This window comes from Rhyacophila brunnea, unplaced genomic scaffold (genome assembly GCF_057557595.1).
Source record: "Rhyacophila brunnea isolate RB1 unplaced genomic scaffold, BYU_Rbru_1.0 scaffold_24, whole genome shotgun sequence".
Taxonomy (NCBI): Eukaryota; Metazoa; Arthropoda; class Insecta; order Trichoptera; family Rhyacophilidae; genus Rhyacophila; species Rhyacophila brunnea.
In genome coordinates, this window is record NW_028232904.1 from 2,583,626 (window position 1) to 2,604,274 (window position 20,649).

General features: G+C 35.4%; 2 protein-coding genes across 4 annotated transcripts in view; one reads left to right on the plus strand and one right to left on the minus strand.

The window, feature by feature from the left end:
- Positions 1-11,228, minus strand: part of pbl (epithelial cell transforming 2 pebble) — a 127,116-nt gene extending 115,888 nt beyond the window's left edge. For both annotated transcript variants that reach the window (XM_085951092.1, XM_085951091.1), the window contains exon 1: positions 10,836-11,228. In XM_085951092.1, the coding sequence (XP_085807218.1) occupies positions 10,836-10,917 (82 nt within the window). In that variant the 5' untranslated portion in view covers positions 10,918-11,228. The remainder of the gene's footprint in view (positions 1-10,835) is intronic.
- A 4,642-nt stretch (positions 11,229-15,870) lies between these two features.
- kto (mediator complex subunit kohtalo) overlaps positions 15,871-20,649 on the plus strand; it is an 83,586-nt gene continuing 78,807 nt past the window's right edge. For both annotated transcript variants that reach the window (XM_085951464.1, XM_085951465.1), the window contains exons 1-2: positions 15,871-15,978; positions 19,714-19,927. In XM_085951464.1, the coding sequence (XP_085807590.1) occupies positions 19,736-19,927 (192 nt within the window). In that variant the 5' untranslated portion in view covers positions 15,871-15,978; positions 19,714-19,735. The remainder of the gene's footprint in view (positions 15,979-19,713; positions 19,928-20,649) is intronic.

Below are 20,649 nucleotides of genomic sequence, written 5' to 3' on the forward strand. Positions count from 1 at the left end.
ATAGACCCATTGATATTGTGTTAAACCATTGCCGACTCAAGTAGAAAGCCAATACATTCACAACGAGTGGTCCTACCTTTTCCTCCCCTCCCGTTGTTGTCTACGAATAACCCGTCATTGTTCTATAGAGTGCTCATACTGACGCGTCTGTCGTGTTCACGCATGTAAAGGTTTGATTTGGATAGATAAGTTACATGATAAATAATACACTAGCATTAACACACCTTTTACAATAATGTAATGCATAGATCAATGCTACATATATTTTGGAAATTGGTATTACCACCGTTTTTTGTGTGAAAGACTAGTCAACTTTAGACTTTGACAACTAATGAATAACAGGAATGTATAATATTTATAAAAAATAGCACTGATAGTTAATATATCTGATTTGAGAATATATTTGATAATTCAATTTGAAACGAGAAAGGGCGAATCAATATGTCAAGCAATCTGGGATCTGATTTTGGCAGCTGAACAGTGGACCACTCGTTTCTTGTACAAAAAGATATGCTCAGGCTTTATTAATCTACAGATGGCGCTGGTTAAACGCATAATAATTAAGAGTTTGATAACATTGTCAAGAAATGTCAATTGACAGGGTGGTTTGTATGACGAGATTGATCACAGAACCAAACTTGGTATTTGGGCGTCTGAATAGTATCTTCAAAGGTGATCTCCCATTGTGTCGTAAGCATAAAGCGTTCAACCAATGTAGGTGAAACATTGACTCTAAAATATGTAAAAGAAATCCGAAAATTATAAGTAGCGCAACGTGGCATGGAAAGGTGCATGTTGGGAATAGCGCGGAAAGATCACAAAATAAAACAATGGTTAATGGCGGCAGACAAGAGTGTACGATGTGATAGAGGTCGCTAAGTAGTTGAAATGGCAATGGACTGTAGATAGATACATGTCGCTCGGCGAGTGGACAACCGCAGTACAAGTGCTGAGATACAGTAGTACCCAAGTGGTACTAAACTACCATAATGACACCCTAAAACCCGCGGTATCTACAGACGAACTCATAAAGTTCAGTGGGTATAAGTAGCAGCGAAGAATTAGGAACCGAGAAGAGTGGAAGGAGAGGCCTTCATCCAGCAGCGGATGAACTCCGGCTGATAATAATGATATCAAGTTGGAGCTGTCGACAATCATCCAAAGTGACCACCTACCAAGAAGAGTTACAAGTCATCAGCGAACAACAAAAACGTAGCATATTAATAGTAATTTGAGTTCAAATTTTAATTGAACTAAGTTTTCTTAGTAGGTAAGTATATTTGTGTTTTTTGCGACCCGAGTGTCGCCTTTTCGTATACATAATATGCGGAACGCATTCTGACAATTGGAATAGGTTCTAGGGTTCACAAAGATATATAATGTCGATATTGCCGGGCGATATTAATGATCAATTTTCCTCTTTGGCTTACATTAACTTATTTAGTAGCATTTTTGTTTAGAATCACCCAGATTGGTTTCTTTACTATATCTATGACAAATGACGAATGAATCTCTACCAAATTATTTAGTTACCATGCAAATGTAATTCTAACTGCCGTACATTATCATGTAGTTATAAGAAATCGGCTTTGACATGTACATCAATGTGCAAATGTGTAAGTAGTGTTTGTAAAAACTGTGATTATGATACTTAAAGCAGTTTGAATACTTGACTTGTTTCTTTTTTTTAATAAATGTGTACTTAGTGTGGTTATCGTTATTTCTTTTATTCACCTACCTATAGATGCAAACCTACACTGTTTCTGAATTAACCATAATACTAAAACTAATGTCATATGCATATAAAATGGTGAAGAAAGCAATCTGGGTGATTCTACACACACATGCTACTAAATAAAATAATTTAAGCCAAGGAGGATCCTAAAAATCGATAATTTTGAGCACATTGCAATACCAGTTATTTTTATTATTTCAAATGGGATAAACTGTTCTACGACCATGCCGATGGCATGGTACAATTATTGCATTTTCAATTAATCCCTGATTCGGTCTTGGTTTTATTGAAGAACTCAGAACAGTTTTTGGTGCGTTATAATAAAAAAAATTGATCACAAATATAATCTGGCAACATCGACATTATTTATCTCTGTGACCCCTATAACTAATTCCAATTGTCAGAATGCGTTCCGCATATTATGTATACGAAAAGTCTATGGGATCCTGCACTAAATACAGTTAGGTAATTCTCGTATATGTAATAAATTAATACAATGAGGTTACCTTATTACCTTCGAAATAAAGGATCAAGTAAATTTTGAATATTTTGTGGAATTTTTTGTAAAACCAGTAGGTAGATAAGTAAGATAAATAGTTGATAATTAGATACCTAATATTAATATATTAAGTGAGTGAATTAAATCGACATTACTAGTAAAATGATTATACGCCATTGAACTAAATAAGTACTTCCTTGCACAAATAGAAGGGAATAATCGTAAATGAAATATTGACTATCAAATATTGACACAAAATAAAATAAGTAGATAGGTTAACGTATTGTGAAAGTGATAAACAGGAGTAGTAGGAGGTAAAATGATAACATCGAAAGGTGCGGCATGGCAATTAGGCCAAGTACACAGGTACTAAGTAAATGCAGAGAGTGCAAAAATATTATTTATATATTTGAAGACATGAAAACAGTTTTCACATTATTGACAGAAGCATGCAGTGCTGCAGAGCCTTGTACCTCTTCATTTTACCCATGCTGGCTACTGATGCCTTGTCCCTACCTAGCAGTGGCGAAGGGCGACTTTTGGAAAGAGGTAGGCTGTGGAGATCTGATAAAAAGAACACACTTGTCAGGTAGGTATACTTACGAGAAATAAGAAGATAATACGATATTACTACTAATGAATAGGTAGGTACACACTATGACGACAACGACACACTAATTTAATGAAACTTCAAAAACTCACCGACGACATAAAATTAAGCGATCAGTTTAAATTACGTATTTTTTCAAAACATTTATACACATCAAGAATCATTAGATAAAAGTTCTTTGTATTTTTAAAAACAGTCTATATTTATTAATATTCGATTAAACACCATAGAAATTAAAACTTTTAAATTATCTAATTATTAATTATTCAGTTTTAGGCTCTGCGATCGGAGCTTACCTTAGTTCATACAATTCGATAGACTGGACGGTGCTACGTGACGTAAAGTCCATATGAAAAAAATTGAGAATTATTTGAAACATAATCCGACCTTTATTTACGTCAAGACGATGGCGCGCTGTGGTATATTTTTTAAAACCTTTGCAGATTGTTTTATTATTATCTGTGTAATACATTCCTAGACATACGGCATCTCTCGTTGGAAAAATAAATAATATTTTTCTTAAGAAGGTAGGCTTCAAATAATAGCCTAGTATGGAGTCTTCGCCACTGCTAAATAGAGGCTTCAAAACATAATTACTGAAAAAAATATCATATTAAAACTTTAGAAACATAGTACATCTTTAAAATATCTAGGAAAAAAGATGACTTGAGTGGTACTAGAACCCACAACTTTCACTTACTCACTGTGAGTATTTTCATCTCTAAACTATCAATATGTAAATTTTTATGGATTTAAGTTTTGCACTATTCCATTTGAGTCGTTTTTTGCGACCCGGGTTTTGGCTTTCGGCATTTTCAAGCACTATATGCACTCACCAAAAGGTAAATACACTGTCAACAAATACAGTTAATTCTAACTTATATAATAAATTAATACGATGGCCGAGTGGCTTAAATGCCGGCCTATAGAGTCGAGGGTCCCAGGTTCGAATCCTGGGTCTGGCTAGTACACATATTGTTTTTCAATTTGTGTATGAGTCAGAGTATGGACCTAATAGGTTGAGCAAGTGGCTGACATCCATTTCTCGTAAAAACAAAAATCTGTCAATACAAACCTCCACTCTGTGGAGGCCCATATGATCCTATTAGGATCAGACATGGTCGAAAGAAGAATTACAAGATAAAAAGAACTTTTTATATACAACGTTTTGAAATTTTCTGTTGAACCATATAAACTTGACTAGCTTAAACGATCAAAAAAAATTGTACTTGACACGTCATATTGATTTCCATAGTAACGCACGTATATATTAATAATTTAGTTGCTAGGACCCCAGACCCCAACAACCAATAATGGTGTCGAAATAACTTTTCATACAAAACAGAATTAATTGAAAATAAATTCAATTCTACTTAAAGATGGCTAAAAGTATTAAAAAATGCATTGGCATCGTGTTCTCATATATTCTAAAAGTTTCAAATGTCTAGCTAGTCGGGAAGTTAGTTAAAAATCGATTCCAAGATTTGTACCGGACAAAGAACCACCGGACAAATAAGAATACGAGCTAAGAAAAGCGTTGTAAAATAGATAAAAACTATATCTGATCCAGAAGAGGTCACGACTGCGACCACGTAGGTACCTAATTGATGGGCGTATTCCAGATTCAATTTTTTAGGACTTCAGGATTAAAAACCATCACTCATGAAAGTAGGTAAAGTCTGGAATTCTTATTATTTGATGTATGTCATACAACAGGTAAGAAGTGAGGACTATCAGAGGTCGAAGGTGAATAAGACGTCATAGGTGACCCAACCAGTCGCAAAAATTAAATAATTATACAACGACACATAAAAAACAACAACATGATGCGATGACTTGATGTAGGTAATACCTAATGAGTCATATAGACCAGAGCTTCTCAACCGTTGCGACGCGAGTGATTGGGAAGTGTGCCGTAAACACGACTGTAAAAGAATAGTTTCCATCGATTATGAAGATCGATTTCCATAAGAATTGTGTTGTTTTTTAAAGTAAAAAGTATTTAATTGGAATACTTGATTATCCATTTATTTTCAAACCTACTTTGTTGCTTACTTCAGCGAGTTCCTGCATTCTGCTTTGGAGGTCTTCTGAGTCTTGCGAGAAAATTACTATGTCATCGGCAAAGCGCAGATGACTCAGGTATTCTCCATTTGTGGGGATCCCTTTGTCATTCCAGTCAAATAAGTCTTCAAGGGTAGCTGTAAATAGTTTAGGTGAGATTGTATCACCTTGTCGGACTCCTTTGCTGATAGGAAATCTGCGCGATGGTTTATGGAGATTTACAGATGCTGTTGCGCTACTGTATATATTATTGAAAATATTTATATAGCGCCCAGGGATTCCTTGTTTTCTGAGTGCGTCGAGTATTGAACATTTCTTTATCGAATCAAACGCCTTCTCATAGTCTATAAAACCCATGCATAGTGGCAGTTTGTATTCCTGGTACCGCTCTATGATTTCTCTGACGACTTGGATATGGTCCATAGTGCTGTATCCTCCTCTAAATCCGGCTTGTTCAAGACGGAAGACAAAGACGAAAGTCATGTTCAACTGCTTTGCAGGTCAAAAAGAGATCCTCATCAATGGCACTCAGCTCGAACAGGTGAAAAGCTACATCTATCTGGGACAACAAGTGTCTATAGATGGATGTATATTTGATGAAATTGTTCGCAGAGTAAAGCTAGGCTGAAGTGCTTTTGGCCGCCTGAATAATATCTTCAAAAGTGACCTTCCACTGTGCCTAAAACGCAAAGTGTTCAACCAGTGTGTGCTTCCCGTGATGACATATGCGTGTGAAACATGGACCCTAAGTAAAAGAGAGATCCAGAAACTAAGAGTAGCACAACGTGGTATGGAGAGGTGCATGCTGGGTATAACGCGAAAGGACAAAAAGAGGAATGAGTGGATAAGGAAGCAGACAAGGGTTTGCGATGTAATAGAGTTTATTAAAAGCCTTAAATGGAGATGGACTGGACACATAGCTCGAAGAAGAGACAATCGTTGGACAAATCTAGTCATCCAGTGATATCCAAGAAGTACAAAACGTCCACAAGGTAGACCTAGAGGCCGCTGGACCGATGAAATGATAAAGTTCTGCGGAAGTACGTGGCAACGCAATGCACAGGACCGAGAGAAGTGGAAGCAACTTGAAGAGGCCTTCATCCAGCAGTGGATAGATTCAGGCTGATGATGATGATGACTTGATTATACATCGATATTTAAACTATATACATGTTTCACGTCGTTTCTAGTCTAATTACTTTTTAAAAATAGAGACCATCAGTTGTTTATTCTCCCAAGGTGCAGAACCAACCTGCCACTGGTAATGCCGATTGAGAGGGCGATAACTATGTTCAACGAAATTGTTTCGGGTGTTGATATATTCCACCTACGTGAGAATGAGTATAGGTGGACGTTGTTTTATAATTTTTTTAAATAGGGTCTGCTTAACTCATCCGGTGTACTTCCTTGTACCTATCTAATTAATATTTTTTGTATTTACACATTTCTACTGTTTAATAACATACTATCTATCTCTATACTGATCTATCTCTTTTTTTATGTAATACTGTTTTATATTTCTTTGTTTCTAAATGTCATGTTGTGAACATCTTAAACTTATAATTTGTAATGTCCACAATATGTTAAAAAATAAATAAATTGAATTAATTCATTGCTTTATATTAAAAGTATCTACATTCTACCATAACACTATTAATTGCAGTTGCGCAAGGTGGAGGTAGGCTGTTAAGATCCGACATAAATAGTCCACACTAAGGTTTGTTAGTCATACTTATTTGTTTTCATTTAACTAAGAATACAAACTACAGATGGTGCTGGTTAGTTTTAGTTAGCAGTTATACGCGGTGTAAATGAGAACTCTGCCATTCTTGGTAGTATTGACCTGTGTCCCTGATAACTATCTTGGAAATCGGGAGCCACAGTCTCTCCCAAGGTTGAGAACCAACCTTCCGTTGGTAATGCCAATTGGGAGGGCAATAACTCTGTTCAACCAGGTTGCTTCGGATATTGATATATTCCACCTAAGTGAGGATGAGTATAAATGCGCGTTGTTTTTATTGATTCTTAAAATATGGTCGGGTCTACTTAGCTCATTCGGAGTACTTACGTGTATCTACTTTATACTTAGTACCGCATTTATATTTAATTATTCTTTAAATAAATTAAAAATCAAAATTAACTTGAATTTAACCCCTACTTACACAACTTATTAATTGTTATGTAACATACGTTTGACTTCTATAACCTTTTGTATCATAATAAATTGCATCTGCAGGTATATTCTGGTGAAATACATTAAATTTAATATCCTAATTTAAGAATTTGAAAAAAGTTATATGTGCATATGCACACATCTATGATATGCACATACTCTTCAGTGTGCCACGAAAATTTTATAATTTTAACAGTGTACAGTGAAGCCAAAAAGGTTCGGAAGCACCGATACTGAAGATTCGGTGAATTTCGCAAAAAATATACCCATAGCGATGGAAAACATACCATTATAAATATCGTGATATTATTACTTATATTAAAATTATTTTTACCTGCATTACAATAAGTATGACGTTGCCTTTGAGTAGTACATACAAGCCTGTCAAAAAAGGGGGTGTCACTACCTACAGTGCATTAATTATAAGACAAGCCCGACATCGCTGCGCTCCACCGGAGTAACAAAGGGTGTGCACTACAACTTACTATGATATAGAGTCGTATGACTCGTATGTTCTTTTTTTGAAAAGGTGTACTTTAACCCATCCACGGAAATCAAACCCTTTCGACGCATTGAACAGAGAACACAAAAACTGTTCCATGTCAAAAACAAATATAGCGATGATGTCACAACAAAATTCGTGGCGTTAATGGACAAGCCTTTTGTATAGTCTAGTTTGATTTAGTTTATATTATGTATACCTACATATGTATTTTAGTGCGTTTTTAAAGCTCTTTGTACCTCAATGAATAAGGAGGCTGCCAAAGGAGCCGTGGCGTAAGTCCAGGTTCGATCCCGCGGCTGGTCGTTTGTTTCTTTGTAAAATATCAGCAATTAATTGTCACCTATTCGACGCTAGCATTCTGACAGTGCTGCTTTACGGTAGCGAATCAAGGCACCTTACTTAGCTTCAAGAACATATCATGTTTGCGACGATACTGTGTGTACGGAGCAGTAATGAGACACGAGAGCAAACCAAGCAGCCTCTCATCACGGCCACGTGCTGCGGATGCCTGAGAACTTCAACCTGACTTGCCTGTTCTTCAAGCTAACGGATTTCGGCATCCCGGAGGGCCGCTGAATACTATATACAGAGTCATGCTAGTATGCAAGCTATGCATACTAGCAAGTGTATGCTAGCATGACTTGGAATGACGCAAGAATACTGGCGAACGACAGGGATTCTTGGAGGCGCCGTGTTGTGTCCATGCTCCAGCTAAGTGGCGGACATGGCCGAAGAAGTAGAATTAATTATAAGCAAGAAACAAAGGTCACTTGAGAGCGTGGCGACCACAGTCTCGGGTAACTGCTCCTGTGACATTACCAGGCGTAAACAACTGTACAGATCTTCACACAAACGTAGTGCCTCGTGATGCGCTCGATTAAGAACGAGTGTGGTGCGGGGCGGGTTTGGTTTGGAGGGCGTGTTTGTGTTGTAAGCAAGAAACTACTGAAACTCAACTTGAAATCAAGCGTGACTGTCCTAGCACTATTTTTCGGTTACCTTTTGGCTACTTCCCTCCACGGGGCACTCCTCACCTCTGTTACCAACTATAGAACTAATGTAACTCTACCAAGTACCTATATGCTCACTCAATTGATGACTTTCTGAATAATATGTATCTACATGAATAATATTATTTTATTTTAAGTGTACATGGATTTTGTACAATACATGCGTACGAAATTACATAGGCAATTGGTAAGTAAAACATATTTATTTAACAAGTATTAAGTACTATGCATAACATGTAAACATAAACGAAATTTAATATATATTGAACTGTCGAATAAAAATTAAAAATAATTAAGTACGTAAATAAAGTACGCTGACGTACCAATATGTACGTTTCATAGGCAATTATTAAATGTCCAACATATTTTGTTTATGGTTTTGTTAAATTGGGTAGAATTATACAGAAACAACAATGGTGACACTCTCTGTATACCAACAAGAAAGACCCGTGGTAAGGGCGAGCCGCCGGGCGACCGCAAAGAGCGCCAAAGTTTAGGGGGCGACAAATTTTGAAATACACTTCAGTATTAGAAAAAATGATAGCTAAATTTATTAAAAAAATAATTATCAATAACCATGTTCTTGCTTTTTTCGTTCAAGGTGGTTGTTAGTAATTTTGAACAATCACAAAAACACCTAGGCTTTGAGAAAAACACATAAACATTGTGTCCTCATCGGGAACCCAGAAGTCTCGGGCGGAAGACCAGCGCATTACCCACTGCACCACAAGAGCCGCCAGACTATTTCAAAGTTAACGATTAACTTTACTATTACTGCTATAAAGGTGGTGTCGTTTCTAAAAATTCTTAGTTAGGTACCTATATGGTACAACGGTATAATAAAATTGTTAAAATAATTAGAGCTCAGATAGGTATACTGTTCTTTTGCACATAGGTAGGTATTATAAATATTCAACTGCATGTGGTTTTGAATCGTGTACCATATAAAACTTATCATTTCTGTTCATGGAAATAAAATTTATTTATTAAGTAGGTGTATAAGATAATATATAAACGGATATGGTCAGACGCTTATGTAGTTAGCGAATACATATTATTTTCATGAACAGAAATCATAAGTTTAATATGGCACACGGTTCAAAACCATACGCGGTTTCAGTCTATGGATGGCCTCCTAATCTGTGACGGCGTACATAACAATGGTTATATACCTACATCCACATCTTTCATTGGATTTCTTCAATGTTTTCGATAATATAGTCATACATATTAGCAATTTTCAGGTCACCCAGTTAGGCACATTACTGTAACAGTTGGAACCGTATTCAGTTGGTACGATAATAATATGGTGGCAAATATTTAATTTAGCAAGCCAAAAACCTTCTTTCAAAGTGAATTTTTAAATATTTTTACGACATGAAAATATCGTTTGCGTGAAATCTTCCAGATTCGGACCTGTCTACAAACTCTTTATTAATATGTACATCACTCATTCAAATTAGTATTGTGTTAGGGTACCATTGTATAAAAAGTATAAATATAAAAACCATTTTAATCCGAGAATGATAATACAAAGAAAAACAAAAATATAATCAAATTAGCCGATGATAAATTGACTGACCATAGTCAATACTCAATACAATAGACACTTTTTCAATGTCATTTCTAAGCTGGAGTTTGGAACGTAACTTTGACAAGTAAAATAAAGCAATTTTAATATAAAATGTGAATAATTTAGTATTATCATTCAAATTCCATCGAATATTTGTTTAAAAATAAGCGATTAATCATTGGTTTAACGTTATTTTTCATTTTATACAAGCGCGTACATTTTTGACAGCTCCAATGTACTCTTACTTGTTGGTAAAAAAGAGCTTCGCCGCGCATGACATGAACTAGCCTTTTTATAATATCAACAAGTGGTTGAAGCGAACTTTTCTTTCTAAACTTTTCAAATGAAACAAGTAAAATTAATCCACGGATTCCCGAGTGGATAATCCATGAAACTGAAATGAATCCGAGAGAAGTTTATAAGGTTATGTTATTGAAGATGACAACATTAATTCTCTTTTCACAATACCACGGAAACCACAGCAAAATAAAGCAGAAGAGTACCAGCTGGGCTTTTGTTTACTTGATATTGGATAAAAAGGATAATCCGAAGGCGACAAATTACAATAATGACATTGACAATGAAACCCCAGCGAAAAAATCATGTGTATTTTTGCAAAAAAAAGCTCAAGGTTTTCTCGAAATTTCTCAAAAAATTGATCGTTACCGTCGGTTTTGGGCGACTCCTCGGATTGCCCAGCGGGAGACGCCGGCGTTGGCTGCGGCGACCCATCCGTCGCTTCGTCCATCTTGATCGAATTAACACTTTACGTTACACATCAATGTCGGATTTCCCAATACTCAACTTCACGAAAATCCATATTTAGATCACGAAACACTCGGACAAAACACTAACCGGACACATTGGTTTTTTGCACAGACACAACACTTCATTAGCGGTAACATAATTCACTGATTTGACGATCACCATCAAAATTACAAATTAATCCAGCCCGCTCTAGGAAGTCAGTTACGAATTGTTTTCGCCGAATTTTGCTTTCGAAAAATTTGAGCACTATGGAATCGCGGAGCGTCTGCCTAAAATGACCATCGACAATCTGCCTCTGCCATAGACAAAAAGTTTGTAACGTTTTTCAACAATATTTTTTGAATCGCTAGGTAGGTAAATGAATTTCCTACCTATTCAAAAATTTCCCGATGTGTCTATTTTTATTCAGTGTAGGGTGAATGCTATAGTAATGGGACATTATTTAAGGAAATGACTTTTTCAAAAAGTGTATAAGTCAAAAAATATTAGCCTCTAGGGAACATTTATCTGATATGTAAAGATGCGGAATTGAATGAATTTTAAGAAAATGCATGTTAAAATAATAAAACCAAAAGCATTTATTAGAAATTTATATTAATCGGAAAAAATACGAAAACATAGTAATGGGACACCTTTGACATAGTAATGGGATGCCAGTGGTACAGTTATGGGACACAGCATTTAAATCAAACTACAGATTAGTTTAGATACCTAAAGTCTTAGCCTAAAATAAATCTTGAAGGCTATATTATCTAAATACATACCTAATTAAATTTTTCACACTTAAAAATAAAACACATTTGATGACAAAAATTATAAATAACCCATGTTGTAGAATCTGAAACACAATAAAAAATATTGTTTTAGTAATGGAACAGTACAGTGTTATAGTAATTGGACACCTGGTCAATAACTGAACGCAAAGAGCTAATCAACTGAATCTATTAAATAGACTTTTTTAAATATTGAAATAAGTTTATCGGTTACATTTTTGACGATATTCAACCACTTATTTAGCATATAATTTTTTGTTTTTAATTTAATACATAGGTAGGTACCACAAAATATATACAGTATAACCCCTATTTTACGTTTTTTAAGGGACTGGAAAAAAAATCTAATTGGAGGGAAAATGTAAAAGGGGGGTATTGAAAAAAAGAACATTAAAATTTTATGTTTCTAAAAAAATAACGTTTTATTAAAAAACAAGATTCAATTGAAATTTTTATTGAAATAATCATGTACATATGTATATTAGTTTGTTGCATTTTTGTTTTTTTGTTATGTAATTCTCTTTCAAGACTATATCTGTACCTCAGAGGCAGACGGATGCAACTCCGTTTTTGGGGAAAATGAGCTTTTTTAAGAATCGTCATGCTAAAGGCTTTATTTATTAGCGGCAGAGAGATGAAAGTCCTCGTTGCTATAATAAAAAAGATATAAAGAATAGCATGAAGATGCAAATGCCATACTCACCTTAGAAGCAGAAAGATGCAAATCCAATAATCTGCAATATGTACTAAACGAGAACCAGCCGGGAGAAGAAGCCGGCTTTAGAAGAAGATACAGAACTATGGACCATATCCAAGTCATCAGAGAAATCAGAGCGGTAACAGGAATACAAGCTGCGCTATCCATGGGTTTTATAGATTATGAGAAAGCGTTCGATTCCATAAAGAAATTTTCAATACACGATGCACTCAGAAATCATTGAGTCCCCGGGTGATTTATAAATATTTTCAATAATATATATAGTAGCGCAACAACATCTCCATAAACCATCGCGAATTTCCTATCAGCAAAGGAGTCCGACAAGGTGATACGATCTCACCTAAACTATTTACAGCTACCCTTGAAGACTTATTCAGGCAACTTGACTGGAATGACAAGGGTCCCCATAAATGGAGAATACGCAAGTCATCTGCGCTTTGCCGATGACAATACATAGTAGTTTGCAAGACTCAGAAAACCTCCGAAGCAGAATGCAGGAACTTGCTGAAGTAAGCAACAAAGTGGGCTTGAAAATAAATGTATCAAAGAAGAAAGTCATGTTTAACTACTTTGCGGGCCAAAAAGAGATCCTCATCAATGCCATTCAGCTCTAACAAGTGAAAAACTACATCTATCCGGCACAACAACCGTCTATAGATGTATGTATATTTGATGAAATTGTTCGCAGAGTCAAGCTAGGCTGGAGTGCTTTTGGCCGCCTGAATAATGTCTTCAAAAGTGACCTTCCACTGTGCCTAAAGCGCAAAGTTTTCAACCAGTGTGTGCTTCCCGTGATCACAGAAAATGAGATCAAAGAGAGATCCAGAAACTTAGAGTAGCACAACGTGGTATGGAGAGGTGAATCCTGGGCATAACGCGAAAGGACAAAAAGAGGAATGAGTGGATAAGGAAGTAGACAAGGGTTTTCGATGTAATAGAGTTTATTAAAAGCTTTAAATGGAGATGGGCTAGACACATAGCTCGAAGAAGGGACAATCGTTGGACAAATCTAGTCATCCAGTGGTATTCAAGAAGTACAAAACGTCCGCAAGGTAGACCCGGAAGCCGCTGGATTGATGAAATGATAAAGTTCTGCGGAAGTACATGGCAACGCAATGCACAGGACCGAGAGAAGTAGAATCAGCTTGGAGATTAGCGAGACCTTCATCCAGCAGTGAATGGATTCGGGCTGATGATGATGATGACATAATAAAATTTAAAAAAAAATGTGTTTTGCTTTGTTATATTTATACCTATAAGTTTTTTTTAACTTACAAATTGTTTTATTTTGGCTAGGTAAATAAGATACAAGTCCACAATAACAAAATATCTTTAGAGGCAGAAGGATGCAAATCCATACTACGTTTTTTATTTTATTTTTTTTAGATATAAAATTGTATCATATTTATTCTTTTATTACATATTCCAGAAGTACTTTAATTGAATTAGAATACAAAAATAATGATCATTCTATGTATATTTTCTTGGAAGTTATGAGTATTGATTTAAAATAAAAATTGTTTTTGTTTGTTTTTTGGCTTTTCTGAACAATTGGGTATTTGGCACTTGCATCCGTCTGCCTCTGAGGTACAGATATAAACATGTAAAAGTGTCATCTTGGATATCAGCAAAGTTTGTAAAGTAGGTTTTTAAACCCTCGGTGAACCTCATTGCTTCTTCTTTTTTTGTAATATCAACCTCGTCTTCATCAGACAGTTCTTCAGAAGCGCGCGTAACTTGCATATTTTGAATATTTCCGACGTAAATCGCGGGAAAAAAACGTAAATGCGGGAATTAAATGTACTGAAATACTTCGGAACCGAAAAAATTACACGCAATTGCCGGGAAAACGTGAATACCGGGCACGTAAAAACGAGGTTATACTGTATAAAATATACCTACTGTACCAACGACATTGCACTACTGTACCTATCTACTTAAATACTTACGTATCTATAAAAATTTATTAATTATAAAATCCAAATATTATAGTTGTTTCCTATGAAGTGGACAAGGTATATACAAAATGTCCACCAGTGAATACTAAGCATAGCAGTGATTGCATTACCGTACACCATTGAATATAATATAGGTATGTCCATATGCTGCCTGGGGTACTCAGTTGAGCGGCACTCACTTGTTCTCAACCTTCTCAAAATATGGGGCTCATAGGGTCTAAATATGTCAAAACCCAATGTACACATATTTATAATTTGATGACATGCGATCATATTTTTACGTCTTCGTCGCCTCAGCCAACGGAGCATGATTCCTAACTATTAAACTGATTAAACAGGTGAAATTCCGCGAATGTATCCACCACAGTGGCATCCCAATCCATTACACCATTTTCCTTTTTCTCCATGAGATCTTCGTAATATTATTATGTACCATCAAGCCGCTTGCCAACTTGTTGACAAGATAAAAAATCTGTTACAATACTTAAGATCCTTAGCCTGTTAGTGGCGGAGCACAATGGAAGAAACCATGCGATGCGCGCACAGTTACACGCAGTGTGCTTTATCGCTTCTTACCACATCCTACAGGAGTGATTCACAAACATTTTAATTGCAAAAAATAATTCTCGCCCCCCTCTGCCGAAAACATTTCCGACTGAAAAAGAAATCGTCATAGGTACGTACTGATATCTAAGAAAAACTTTTAAATTTTATCTGATTTGTAATATCAATAGGTTCATGAGAGCAAAAATATAAAGAACTTGATCTATTTAATCTGAAATGTTAATAGATTATTAATATTGTCTCCCATGCATTCAATTCCTCTTTTGATAGTAGGTATTATTTTCTGTCAATATAAATAATATTTTAATAAAAAGTTTGCATTATGACAGCTAAAAAAATAAATGTAGGTACCCATACACAAATGTAAAAAATCATAAATAAATACTTGCAGCTCTACTGAAAGATTTTACTGTCCCCCGCAGAATCGACTGCAGTCCTGCAGTCCTCAGTGACCCATTCGTTTGGGAAGCGCTACTAGGGAAAACCAGTTCCCATTAATTTCGTGTTCCCTGGTTATGGATGTTGTATGCACCTACTTGTGGCAGCTTTTCTTATTTAAATTCTATAATATTATTAGAAGTTTATTGAATTTATATGACAGCTATAAAGCTTCACAAATAATTATATTTTGAAAACGGCATTATTTAGTTACCTATATATAAAAAAATAATTATAGTCATGTTATAGCCTGACACTAGGAAATTAATTAACATTAATTTTCGAGTCTTAAAACTAGAAAACTATTTTTTTTCATTCATAAATAAGCTACTGTGCTTGTAATTTTTATGTAGGTACTATTTATTTCGTGTTATTATTTATTTTAGTATAAAAACATCACAAAATTGGTCCAAGTATCCGTATCGAATGTAATTTTCAATTTTTAACAACCACCTTCTAAAAATATGCGATGCCAACGTCTATGGTACTTCGACTGACCTGTCAGCGGCCCTCTAAATACGTCAAAATGTTATTGATTTTATTAAAACAATAACAAATGAAGACATTTAACAATGTTTAATTGATACAATGTGAGTACCATTACATTTTTATATGTTTATTTCCAAATAAAGACCTTTAAATGATTCAAAATGATTTACTTATAAGATTTGGCATTGCTCAAAATAAGTAGGTAACACTCTTCTAGGTTGTATGTTTTGTTAAAATATGAATCAAAGGAATGCAAAGTTCGGGTATGTTGTAAATGATTTGGATTATTTCAATGTATTTTAATCTATAATACCATCTGTAAGTGACGTATTACATAAAAAAGATTAATTATTTCTTTGATTTCGTAGGTAGGCACCTATGTAAAGTTCACAAGCTTCAGTGTGTGTAAGTAGGGAAAACAGTTTTGACGGTACTGAGTTCTGATGCTTTCCAAAATATTATTTCCATACAATTACACCAATATTTATTTAGCAACACAAATACGCCCTCCAAACCAAACCCACCCCACACCACACTCGGTCTTAATCGAGTGTATCACGAGGCACTACGTTTGATGTGAAGCATTGATACAGTTGTCTACGCCTGGTAATGTCTCAGGAGCAGTTACCCGAGACTGAGGTCGCCACTCTCTCAAGTGAGCTTTGGCTGAGTTTACTGATTTTACTCTAATGCAAAGTGCCGGGGAGAGAAAAGGCACAAGGAAATTAACAAAAAAGAAAGGAGTTTAATAAATATAACAAAAAAACGAAGCTAATCATACGGACAGCAAAAATTATGTGAAGAGATCTTCACGCCGGCAGTGAGACGCTGCGAATTTTTTAAATGCAAGATAATTGGCCTCTGTGGCGACCATATCGGACGGCCTCATGGGCCCAACAGCTGGTTGGACCGACTCGAGTAACTCTTCCGTCTCCGAACACATTCTCGGATATTCCCAGAGGATGTGGTTTGCATCCTGTTTTTTTCCGCCACATGGAAATGTCTGTCGGGTAACAAGTCCAAACTCAAAGAGCTTGGCAGCAAACCCACCGTGAACTGTCAAAAATTGACTGGTGTGATGGTCAGGAGTCAACATGGTTATGTCCAATCGCCATTTAATATCTGGAAAGAACAAATATGTGTGCCGGCCCTTCATTCCACGTTCTCTGCCAGGTCTTCGACGCCGCATCCGCGACTGCACTGTTCAGTAGAGTTGCACTTGTATCAGTCATGGAGGTTCTTAAGCCACGAAATGCATTGTCATCTCTGTTACGTTTACTGTTGATCTTTCCTTGGATAACGAGTTGGGGAATGGTATTTATTTATTTATTTAAGAATACAAAACATTGTGGACATAACAAATCTAAATTCAAGACGTACATTATAACAAATATTATCCTCACAAGAGAGAAGAAGACAATATAGAATATAATAATAATAATAACAGAAAAACAAATTAAATCGAAACATACAAGTACAATTTAATATAGAAAAATAAAATTTTGAAAACAAAAAACGGTACTGTTCGAATACAGCGGAAAACACATTTTGAAAATAGCCGATAAACTGGATTATTTGTTAGGTTAACCTAACCAAACCTAACCTAACCTAACCCAACTTAACCTAACCTAAACTAACCCAAACTAACAAATAATCCAATATATCGGTATTTTCAAAATGTGTTTTCCGCTGTATTCCTGATAACCGAACAGTACCCAAAAACCATACAATTTTACACAGAAAAATAAAGTTTCAAAAACAAAATGCAAAGTACATCACTGAAAATGTCTATGTCTTTACGGAGCGCATTTACTAATCTTGCACCCCTCGCTAATGGTGCCTGATAGGCTTGACACGAGGAAACGGTTCCGATCCAGTATAAATCATGGCTGCGACCACGTAGGTAATTGGCGGGCGCATATTATTGGTGTTTTTTGTCCTCTCATAATGTGGCCGAGGTACTTTTCTGTACAGTCGAACTTGGTTATTACGAGGAAGATGAGACCGAATGAATTTGCTCATTATAAGCATTACTCGTTATATCAGAGAATAAGTATTTTTAAATGAGCGGTCACATAACACAAAAAGTCGCAATTCAAACAAAAATACACAATTAGAATTTTTCCCCGAAACAAGCATGGCATTCATAAATTACAAAAGAAGCTGTTTATTGTAATGAACGCTGGTAGGTACCTACTGACTTCAGCTTGGATTTTTTACATGAAGTTTCAACCATATGTGTGGATACTTTTTCAATGTTGTCGGCGAAAACACCAATTAGGTACTTAGACACTTAACTAGTGTCATAAATAGGGAGCGGATTTATATGCAACAAAAAACATGATTATATGCATGCACATATGCACTTAAATTCATTAAAATATGCACAAAAAACCAAAGAAATATGCAGTTAAAAATTGTAAATAGGTACCCACTTCATCCAGTATTCTGATAAAAAATCGAATAACAAATTAATAATCTCAATCAATTTAATACAATAACAAAAAACACAAATAATCAATATAATGTTAATCAATTACAATTTTCAAAATAGTTTGTTTACAAGTACAAATAATTTTATAAGAAATGCAATGTACCTAAACTATACACAACTTTAAAAAACAAAAACGACACACTTAACTAGGTAGGTAGGTAGATACTATTCCTAAATACTTACTACATATTTACTGTTTTTTTTTTTTCCGATAAAAAGTTACAATATTGTGCTCTGGCATTAAAATTTTCCGCATATCTGTCAGTATTTTGTTTATATGCGGAAAACAACCTCTCAACGTCCACAGAGGTGATTGGGTAAACTTTAAATAAAACTGCCCGAGTTGAATTAACTTTTTCTGATAAATCACAGCTCGGAGATGGCATCAAAAATGCAAGTGTATCTAAACTCTCTATCTTCCTAACTTAGTAATATTTCGAAAAAATAATTAAAAAAACTAAAATTATAAATTCAAAAGCTCTAAAATATGCATTTATTTATGAAACATGCACTAATGTCTCAAATATGCTCTAACGTCTCAAATATGCATTTATATGCACAATAAAATTTTATTTTTGGATTCTGTGTCTTTCAAAACAGATTTCTGTGCAACTCTCATAGCTGTGCATACACCCTAACAAAACATGCACTAGCATATAAATCCGGGCCCTAGTCATAAATGTAATCCGATCCTGGCGGCATCAGTCTATGGTCAGATTTTATTGCTTAGGGTCGAAAATGTTTTTAAACGATCGACACATTAACAGTTTTAAGAAAATTTTTGACAATATTTTAGCTCGGTATACCCGATAAGTAGCTCGTTATAAAACTGAATAAATCTATGGAGAAAATCATAAACTAAAATGTCAACGAATGTTTCCTCGTTACATCCAAGATCTCGCTATATCCGTGATCGTAATAACCGAGTTCGACTGTATATTCACACGTTAGTTGCACTTGACCTTCGCTTTCCGAGAAATGAGTCGAAGAATTGTGCATATTGTGATGGTTTCGTGCATTCGAGCAAAACTAAAATCTGACAAAGAAAATTTTCTTTTACAATATTTTTGTGTGAGGACTGTGCACGGGATGAAAACATGTGTGCGGACAGATTTTGGTAGGTGTGCACGCGCACACGCGGACACCTTACGGGGAACATTAGTCCTAAGTGCGAAATGTCGTATGTCAAGGAGGTCGTAACTCGAGGAATACCTGTATATATATATATATGTTTTCTTATCTAAATATTTACAGAGGGTTTGCTGTTAATAACAAAACTTTTGTTTCATTGGATTAACAGTATGTAACAGTTAAGAAAATTGACTGTATATTTCATTTTCAGTAAGCTGCACTAAGCCGCCACAATGCTGGGCCTTATGTACGAGAAGCGGCCTCTCAAGAGGCCTAGATTGGGCCCTCCCGATGTATACCCTCAAGAGCCCAAGCAGAAAGAAGATGAACTCACGTTGATCAATGTCAAGCATGGATTCCCCACTACTCCACAACTCAGCGATGAGTTTGGCTCGGCTAGGAATAGTAATATATCTGCATCCAAGGTGAGTAGAGGTGGGAAAACTGGTCGATTTTGAAGACTAAGTATACTTACTACCAGTATAAAAAAATACTTGGTATCAAAACTTGTTCCAAAATACTTACTAGTATTTGGAATACTATATAGAGCGGTTGGCGTGCGTATGTGACATAAGTCTCATACTAAACTGGAACTAAAACTTAACTCGATATTAGTGTTTGAAATATCGGCTTCAATAGAATCGCTAAAAATACACTGAGCTCAGCTTTTCGAAATGTCCCATTTATTATAAAATTTTAAACACATTTTAAATTTATGAGTTGTTTTTATGTTATGTTATAATATTCTTGTTGACATAAAATGAATAACAATGATTTTTTTATTGTAAACTGCGTCACCTCAGTCACCTCACCACATTTCCGTGGGAATAATATGCTGCTGCAGAAAATTTATGACCTATTTGTTCATACATAAGATGATGTCGGTCGCATGCATAGACTAATAAATTAAAATATAATTATTGTATTCAAGTTCTACCTCGCTCGCGCGCATTTAATGTCGATAGTATTGAAAGTCTACCAACTAGCCAGCGACTCGCAATGATATCATCACAAGTTTTTTGGAACACGTTTATTGGGCCACACATACTGAGTATGGGTAGTTTCATCCGATACTTGAATGCACAAACTGGTGATAGTATTTCCAACTCACCTCTAAAGGTGAGATATTGCTGTGGAATTGTTACCG